This window comes from Eulemur rufifrons, chromosome 29 (assembly GCF_041146395.1).
Source record: "Eulemur rufifrons isolate Redbay chromosome 29, OSU_ERuf_1, whole genome shotgun sequence".
Taxonomy (NCBI): domain Eukaryota; kingdom Metazoa; phylum Chordata; class Mammalia; order Primates; family Lemuridae; genus Eulemur; species Eulemur rufifrons.
In genome coordinates, this window is record NC_091011.1 from 80,978,648 (window position 1) to 80,988,615 (window position 9,968).

The window sequence follows — 9,968 nt, forward strand, 5'->3', positions numbered from 1 at the left end:
TCATCTGCAAAATAGGGAAAAGCAGCTTGTTTAACCAGATGCGTATTATGGTCCTATGAGATTATGGCATCCTCCACAAGTGTAAGCAAGATATTCAGGAGGGGGCCACGGGGGACCTCACCTAGGCAGGAAACATCTTTCAGCTTTATCTCTAATGAAAGGGTCACATGTATACACATTCATACATACACAAGCAAAGTAGTCGATTATTTCATCCACAGCAGCAGAGACACATATAGAAAAAATAAATACCGTTGATGTCTGATTCCTTCATGAGAGATAGGGGCCTTGAGGATGTACCTTGGGGGAACTCCTCAGTTAGAGGAGAAGGGTCCTCCTATTTCATAATAACTATCAACTTGCTGCTCCTCCCCCAAGTCCAAGGCAACTAGCTCTTTGGAAGAAATCAGTCTCTCACCTTCCCCTCCCCCATTCACCAACTCACCTGTTGCAGAATCAAAAATTCACAGACCCTGAGGGAAAAAAGCCCCTAGTTAGCCACTAAGAAATGAACAGAATCTACAACTCCTGAGAATACTTGGGGTGGGACAGCTGGGACCACATGCCCCTATTTTCCTGAATGCTATCTAAAAGGTCTTGTTCTGGATCTGTCCCACCCCAAAGTTGCTTGGATTTTCCCTCTGGGTGAAGGGAGTACTAGTCTGGACCACCCTTTTCTTTCTGGTGCTTTTATGGTTGTTTTCCAAATTGTTTAACCAATCTTATGGTGAGAAGACAAGAAAGCTACCATCCCCAAGTAGGAATCCAAATGGGGAGAAGGGCTACGACGCAAGCACAGGGTTAAGAATCACACCATAGGGCCTGCAAACAGACTCACACCACTCCCCAGACACCAAGAAGCATCTCCCAGCCATACATCCACATGGACGCTTACATGGCCTCTCCTAGTAGAGGTAGCTGTGGCAATTGGGGGGAGTGGAGTACATCAGCCTCCCACCAACCTAGGATCCCTGTTTAAAAGATACTAAAAATAAATTAGTAAACATTGCTGTTTACAGAAATAGAAATCATTTCTGTTTCCAAAGGCCTCTCACCATCCCAGTCCTGGACATTTGCAAGACTGCCACCCCTGACACCCTCTCCAATGTCCGCCCTGGTGGGTAGGTGAGACACCAGAGTCCTTTGAGACTGGGAGCTCCTCAGGCATCTGAGAATTCCAGTTTCACATCCCTGGTTCCACGGAGGGAAGAATCTTCAGTACTCTGGAGAGTACCGGAGTTCATCCCTTCTCACCAGTTCCTGGGGCTGTTTTGAGGCAACCCCCCTTTTAGGATGATATACGTGTTGCAAGAATGTCTGCTATTTTCTGGCCCCTAGTTCCTTCCCAGAGTCCAGCATGTCTTTCTGGACCCACCCTCAGAGCGGAGGAACCAGTCTGTGCCTTGGTCTAATGACTCTGGGAAAGAGGGATGGGCAGAGAGAAGGCAGGGACAACAGCTGGGGGATCATCCTTGAGGGGACGACTGACAGCAGTGACTGTCTTACAGGCAGGTAGTGAGGCTGGGGCCGGAGCCGGAACTTTCCGCCACAATGTTGGGTTGCGGGTCGACACGGGGAGTGCGACGACGCCCCCGGTACTCAATCATGTCGGGATGATAGCTTGGGTGGCGGCGGGCGTGCTTGGTCAGGTGGTCGCTTCTGGAGAACTGCTTGGGGCAGAGGGGGCAGGAGAAGCGCTTCTCGCCGGTGTGCGTCCTGTAGTGGCGCGCCAGCTCGTCGGAACGCGTAAACTTCTTGTCGCAGTCGAGCCAGTCGCAGGAGAAAGGGCGCTCACCCGTGTGGGTACGCTGGTGGGACTTGAGGTGCGATGACTTGTAATAGGCTTTGGTGCAACCCGGGTAGGGGCATAGGTGCCGCTTGATAGCAGGTGTAATTGGCCTCCGCCGAGGCACTTGACCCGCAGCAGGGGCGGGGCCGGCCCCTGGGGCCCCGCCAGACACGCCCCCAGAGGCTGCAGGCACGCCCAGGGCGGCAGGCGCTCCGGAGGTGCTCGCGGGTCCGAAGACCGCAGCTGCGTTGGAGGCTGGAGGCAGCTCAAAGCCCGGGGTCGGGCTGGAGCGCGGGGTCGGGTCGGTGGAGCCTGACGAGGCGTGCAGAGCTTCCCCGAAGTTTTCCTCGAAGCCCTCGCCAGAGCTGCCGCTCAAGTCAGCCAAGACGCTTGCAGCCAGCAGGTGGGGCGCGGCGCCGCCCGCTTCGGGGCTGGGGGCGGGGACCTGGGGGAGCGGGGGCACATCCACGGACCCCTCTGGCCCGGGACCCTCCAGAGCGAACTCCAGTGGCGCCGCACCCACCTCCACGCCGGCGTCTGCGCCCGCGCCCTCGGGGCCGGGCGGGCGGCGGTGGACCACGGCGCCCGTGGACATGGACACCAGGCACTCGGCAGCGAAGTAGTCCAGGCATGCCACGGCAGCCGACATGCTGGGACCGCCGCGCCGCCGGCGAGCGCTGTCCGAGCGCGGCCGGCCGCGAGCGAGAGAGTTCCCGGGAGCGTCCGTCCCGCCGCCTGGAGCGAGAAGCAGGAGGCCGGGTGCGCGCCGCCCGCCGCCCGCCGCCGCTGCCGCCGCTGCCGCCGCCGCCGCCTCTACCGCTTCTGCCGCCGCCGCCGCCGCCGCCGCCGCCGCCGCCGCCGCCGCCACTGCCGCCACTGCCGCCTCTGCCGCCTCTGCCGCCGCCGCCGCCGCCGCCGCCGCCGCCGCCGCAGCAGCAGCCCGCGCGGAGCCCGCCCCGCCTGACGCGCCCCTGACGCACCGGAGCCCGCGGGGGCGGCGGGACCGCCCCGGCCCTCAGGACACCCCCTCGGAGCGCGCGGCCCACCCGGCTAAGTCCTTTCTAACAGCCTCAGAAATTATCTTGTCTTCGCGTTCTTTCTGCTGCCGGTGAGCCAGGTAATTGTAATACGCGAAAACTCCCCGATCGTAACTTCTGGGCAGCCCGCTGGCTTCGCCCCCCCGCCCGCTGGTCCTCCGCCAGCGGGGTGTCCGGCGGAGTCCGCGAAAGTTTTTTTTTTAAGGGGAAAAAATGCTAATACCTGACCTGTCTTTCGATTCCTAATTGCGATTGTCAGCGGAGCGGTCTGGCGTTGCGTCTTGCTCCCGTTCTCCGCTCTCGGACCAAACTGAAAATATCCCCGAGTCTGCATCCAAAAAAGTTTTCCCATTTAGCAGTTCCACTGTGAATCCAGGGCGGGTGGCAATACCCTAAATAGATCCACTGCGTAGCCATTAATTAAAAGCATTTTGAACCAGAAACGTTTTTAACCTTGAAAAAGCAAAGAATCCTCTTCTGGTTGAAATTGAAACTTAAAATCCTTTGAGCAACGATTTAACCATTCAGCCAACGAAAGAAAAATGCATGTTTAAACTGCATTAACCTGTCACAGGCATACAAACAAATTTGCACGCTGAAATATAAATTATAGACTAGCGGGGAGATAAACACATTAAAATGGACTCCCACAATTTTATAATAGAAAGTCACGTTTCCAATTAGGCAACGTTTGCTGTTTTTCTTTGGACAAAAATTAAAAATAAGAAAATACAGCAAAGGGTGTAGAATGTTCATATGGTGTTTTGTGATTGTGGAGGTGTTTCTTTTTTATAATCAAATATATGTATTATTTCTTTTACGTGTCTGCATTGCATTCATTTTCCCCCCTCTTATTTTTAAAAATTTAAAAACAGAAAAACAAACAGGATCATTCAAATAGTCATATCACAGTTTTTGATGTACACAAGCTTTACTTTTATATTACTGAATTATGTGCATTTTATTTGTAATTCTTCAGTACTTTTTCTTTGGAAAATTAAAAATACATATGCAGCCAGAATAACATACGTTCATGTATGTACTGCCTAGAATAATCAAGTGTGAAGTTTTTGTTATCTTTGCTTCAGATTTTTTATTTATATTAAGCATTGCAGATAGATTTGTCACTTTATTTCCCTCCCAAATCCCATTCACCTTTCTCCCTCTTTACTTCCCTAGGTAATCAGCATTATAAAGTATTTATTCTTGCAGCATTTGTTATTATACCTTTATTACCTAATTATCTATATATGTAAATATATGTATATACCTGTTATGTATTAAAGGTTTTTATAAATAGTACAGCAGTGCACATATCATTTTGCAACTTGCTTTTCTCCCTCAATGTGATATTGATACCTTGTTGATACTTATAGTATCTACTTTATTAGCAGTTTTAAAATAATCAGCAGTTTTAAAATAATATTGTCAGCTTTTAAAAAGATTCCTTTCTAAAACAGATCATTTTTTCTAAAGTTGCTTGCCTCAGAATTTTAGACAATTAACTCTCAATCTACATGTTAAAATTCTATCAGAGATAGAATTGTTTAATAGCTGTTTTTCTTTGAATTTTATTATTTAGAAAAATGTAAAGGTATTTAAAAATGCATAGAGCCTATTAACAAGCACCCACATACCTGTCTCATATAATTAATAAGTGTTAACATTTTGTCCTATCTGCCTCAGATCTATGTTTAAAAATCAAAGCATTCAACATTTCTGATAAAGTTGAAGTCCCCTTTGTACTGCTTCCAATACCATTCTCTACCCTTTTCCCCAAAGCAAACACTATCGTGAGTTTGGTATGTAACTTTTCAATCTAGGTTTTACACTTTCATTGCATATGAACCCATAAAATACTGAATATTGCTTTATATGATTTTTTAAAAGTACACACGTGGTGTTAGACTGTACACATCATTGTGACTTGTTTTTTTTTCCTTCGTAGTATGTTTTTATTTTTCCTCTTCATGTTGACAAACACAGATCCAGTTCATTCATTTTAATTGCTATTATATTGTAGATGCATGCATATGAATGTGCCGTGTTTATTCATTCCTGTGTTGAGAATATGAAACTGCTGCCAATATTTTGGTATTACTTGTACATGTTTCCCTTGCACATATGTGAGAATTTCTCTATGCATCTACCTAGATGGGAAATTGCTAGGCTGCACACATTTTCAGTTTCACTAGAGACTGCCAAATTGCTTCTCCAATTTGCACACCCATCAGCAGTGTATGAGAGTTCTTGTTTCCTGCACGTAACCTTCATCACTTTCTAGATTAAGACTTTTATTGTTCATGCCAATTTGGTTTTTTAAAAACCCAGTGTCTTGTGGTTTTATTTGAATTTCCCTCACTGCTAGTGAGGTGAAGCATTTCTTTATGTATTCATTGGCTATTGAGGTTTCTGAGTCTGTGATTTGTTTTTTCACAGTCCTCGTTCATTTTTCCAGTGGGCACTGTGTATGTTTTATCTTTTTCCTCTTGATTTGTAGGAGTTCATGCATATAAACATTAAATATATTGTCTCAGTCTGTGGCTTGTATTTTAACTGCTTTTGATGTCTTTTGTACTATAGAAAATTTAAAATGTAGTCATATTCATTGATCTTTTTCTTTATAGTTTGTGTAATTTTTATATTATTAAAGAAACCTCTCCACACCTGATTTATGAAGATAACCTCCTATGTCTTTTTCCTTAATGTTTTAAAGTTTCGCTTTCCACACATGAAATTGATCTAGCTGGGACTTATCTTTTTGAATGGTGCATAGTAGGAATTTAATTTTACTCCTCCCCTCCCCCAACATGGAAATTCTGTCCTGACCTGATTTGCTGAACAGTCCTTCATGTCCCCATTAATGTGTAATGTCACCATGATTGTAAATTAAATTTCCATATGTTCATGGATATGTTTCTAGTTTGTCCTTTTCCACTAATCAAACCAGTTCTGAGCCAGTAACACACTCTTAATTACTGTGGCTTTATAATAAGTCCTGATGTGTAGAAGCCTTGTCCCCTCTTGTTCAATCTTTGTTCATTTTTAAAAATTATACTGGCTATTTTGGGGCTCCTAATCTTCTATACTAACTTTAGCATTAGTTTGTCAAGTTCCATTGAAAAACTTTTTTGGCATTTTGCCTATTTAACTAACTAAACTAAATTTAACTAATATTTATCTAAATGTATAGGTTAAATTTTGGGACCTATGACAACTTTATAAAATTGAGTCATCTGATATATTAATACTCTGATTTTTAAATATCCTTCAATAACATTTTATAATTTGTTTATAACACTCTTGTGCCTCTTTGTTAAGGCTTATTCCTAGCTACCTGACAACTTTTGCTGCTGTTAGGAGTAAGATCACTTTGCTATTAAGTTTTTTAATTGATTATTGCTGCTGTTGAGAAATGCTATAGATTTTGGAATAATCTTATTTTGGCAAACATGCTGAACTTCCTTATTAGTTAAATAGTTTATTTGTAGATTCTCTTGTATTTTCATGTAGATAAGCATATTATCTGTAAATAACACTCCTGATCCCTTTTCCCCTTTTTTATCTCATTGGATGGGCTGAGACGCCCCCCAGTACAACATCAAATAGTAAGATGAGCACAAGCATTGTTTTCCTGTTTCTATCTCATTGAGAATGTTTCTAATGTGTCATTATTATTTATGATATTTGTGGTAAGTCTTCAGCAGCAACCCTTTATCAGGTTAAGGTAGTTCCCTTCTATCCCAGTTGTGTTTAAAGTAGGAATATTTTAAAACTATGAAATGAATGTTGAAGTTTTATTAAATGCTTTTTCTAAAAATATTGAGGTTTTGTCCTTTGATAGGTTAATATAACAGGTCACATTGATAGATTTTTCTAATGTGTACCTACCCTTGCATTCCTGAGATAAACCTTGCTTTGTCATAATGTACTGTTATTTTTTAATACAATGCTTCATGCAATTTGAGAATGCTTTTTTTTTATTTTAGCATCTACGTTCATAAGTGACATTGGCTTAAAACTTTCCTTTCTTGCACTGTCTTTGTCCACATTTGGTATCAGGGTTATATGACCTTCGTGAAATGCATTTGGAAATTTCCCTATTTTTCTAATTTCTGTGACCATTTGTATGAGATGGGCATTATTTGTTCCTTGAATATTTGGTAAATCTCATCTATGAAACTATTATATTTTGAAAATTCAACTCAATTTCTCTAATGATTATTGGTTTATTTGGGTTTTCTATTTCTTCAATCCCCTTTGATAATTCATTTTTCTAAAAAATTAGATGCTACATTTAAACCTTTGAAATATTGGTTCATAGTATTCTCTTATTTAAAAATTATTTACAGTATTTGTAGTTATACCCTATTTTTCATTTCTGTCATTACATATTTGTGAATTCTTTTCTTGTCTCAAGGGTTTATCTATAGTCTTTTCAAATAGGCAGCTTTTGTTGATCGTATCTTTTTCTTTTAAAATATATATGTATTTGTTTAATTTCTGTATTTATTTTTTATTAATCCCTCACTTGCACTTTTGTTGAGTTTAACATGTTATTCCTTTTTCTTTAAAAGCCTTTCAAGTTAAATACCTAACACATTAATTTTCAGTATTTCTTAGTTTCTAGTGTATAATTTAGAGCTATAAAAGTCCCTTGAATAGAAATTTCCTTTGCTTTATCTGTATGCCACAGGTTTTCAAAATAGTGCTTTCATTGCCATTCAGTGTTAAATAACTTCGTAATTTTTCAACACTAAATTTTCAGAAGGGTGCTTTACCTGGATTTCCCTGGTATTATATCACTTGAGCTGTTTTCTAACCAGTGCTTATTGTGTAAACTCTCAGGAATTGGCTCTGGAAGTATAATTGAGGATTATTTAAAATGAAAAGCAGCATAAGGGTAATTTCTCAACATCGCATATACCGTGGCCTTGAAGTAAATGTTATCAGAACGATCTCTCTCCAAGCTCACTCAGATGGTTTCAGGAGCAGCATGAAAGAGATGTTCCTGAAGGCCTTGAGGGGCTAACCTGTCCATTGCTTTGGTCACAGGTAGTTCGGAACAAGCACATAATAGGTACTCTATAAACATATATAGAATAAATGCATAGGAACATATAAGCTGACAGATGAGTATCACTATTCATCTGTGATTGCTAATCTCAGACATTCACCATTCCCAGAAATACTGCAAACCTGTTTATTGCCAGTCTCCTTCCCACCTTGTGGCAAAAGCCAGTCCATTCTCAGGGTTTATAATCCATAACATATTTCCTCTCTCTTCAACTTCCGTCTCTCCGTCTTTACAGAATAATTTGAATTAACATTCAATAATGAACTAAAATGTTCAATTAAAAAAAGTATGTTGACTCTCCGTTCTCTTCTAGCTTCTGCCTCATATTCTAGCTATATTGCCCTTCAAAGCCAGATTTCTCAAGTGCTGAATAGATTCTCTGTCACCACTGCCTTACGTTATTAAAATCACTCCAATATTTAGCCCTCACTTTGCTAAAGAAACTCCTTTTTTAAGATTAACGTTGATGCACAACAGTGTGAATGGACCACTAAACTGTGCTGAAAAATGGTTAAAATGGTAAGTTTTATGTTGTGCATATTTTACCATAATTTAAAAACACTTTTTTTTTTCTCAAAAGGAGAAAAACAAATCAGCATTGACCCTCTTGTTGCTAAATTCAATTCTCCAATCACTAGAACTCTCAGAACAGTTGAGCAATCCTTGAAACATTCTTTTTTTGGCTTCTATGATAACTACATTCTTTCAGGCTTTCTTCATCTTCCTAACTGTTCCTTAACAGCTTAAGTCTTACTCATTTCTCCTTTTTTACCTAATCCCTAAAATTTAAAGTTCTGCAGGACTCTACCCGAGGCTGTCTTCTCTCAATTCTAACCATTCTCTCTAGGTAATTTTTAACATTTCAATGATTTAAGTATACCTGTATGCCAACAACATACAAAATTATAATCTTTGGCCCAGATATCTTTTCCAGAGATGTCAGGTAGTCTTCTGTCCATCCGACTACTTGATAACTCCCCAGCCCTCCTGGGATGTCTCATTGATATCATAGACAATAGATTTAAAAACTGAATTCTTGGTCATTACTCCTAGATCTACTCGTCCTGTATTCTCCCTGTCTCAGCACACAGAACTTCCACCCATCCCATTCCTAAAGCCAGGAAACTGTAGTCATTCTTGACACGTCTCTCTCCATCACTTCCCACATTTAATTCATCTTCAAGTTTGGTTATTCTATCTTCAAAATATATCCTGACCGTCTACTTTCCTCATTCTTCCTGCCAATACTCTAATCCAAATCTACCATTATGCTGGGCTCCCTTCACCACTTCCTCTGCTTCCCTCTTGCCACATTCCAGTGTCTTCCCCATATAGCCGCTATGTGACGAAGGCATCAAAGCCTTCCTATGACAGTTAGGACAAATTCAAAATGGCAATGATCTGCCTCCTGTTTACCTCTCCAGCTTACCTATCTCCTACTCACTCACTATATTCCACCTTATGTTGGCCTTTGCAAACACCAATTCCTGGAATGCTCCAACTTTAAAATCTTTGTACATGCTGTTCCCTCAACCCAGACTGCTCTTTCCTTCATTCTTTGCCTGAATAATTCCTATGCATCATTTATCCATTCTCACGTCCTTCAAGAAGCCTGACACCCCCAGTCTAAATCGTGCCCCTTCAGTTACACAGGCATTCACTGATTTAACAAGTATTTATTGGGTGCCTGTTCTCCACCTGCTATGGTCTGAGGCACTGGCTAGAGAGCAGTGAACAAAACAGTCTCTGCCCTCGTGTAGCTAACATCCTGGTGGGAGAGACTGACTGCAAGCAAATAAGTAAGCAAATTCATAATGTATCAGTTATCACGGAGAACAATGAAATAGGGTAAGCAAGACAGTTATGAAAGCGGGTATTTTGTGTGGGGTGATCAGGCAAGGCCATCCTGATGAGGTGAACTGGAAGGAGTAAATCTTGGAGAAATTTAAGAGAGAAACATAAAGTGCAGAAGTTTTGAAGCAGGAGCATGTCGAGGTGCTGGCAAGCTTAGAGGCTTGCACTGGTTTTCTGTGGCTACAGTAACAAATTACCATAAACACAGAAG

The 9,968-nt window shown here is 42.1% G+C and overlaps 1 protein-coding gene across 1 annotated transcript; it reads right to left on the reverse strand.

Moving 5' to 3' along the window:
- Window positions 1-1,502: 1,502 nt before the first annotated feature.
- KLF14 (KLF transcription factor 14) lies at window positions 1,503-2,438 on the reverse strand. Its single transcript, XM_069462552.1, has one exon. It carries the CDS (start codon window positions 2,436-2,438, stop codon window positions 1,503-1,505), a length of 936 nt encoding a protein of 311 aa, XP_069318653.1.
- Window positions 2,439-9,968: the final 7,530 nt, after the last annotated feature.

Excerpts from the sequence above, each read along its gene's own strand:
- KLF14 (XM_069462552.1), bottom strand. The coding sequence starts at position 2,438 with ATGTCGGCTGCCGTGGCATGCCTGGACTACTTCGCTGCCGAGTGCCTG.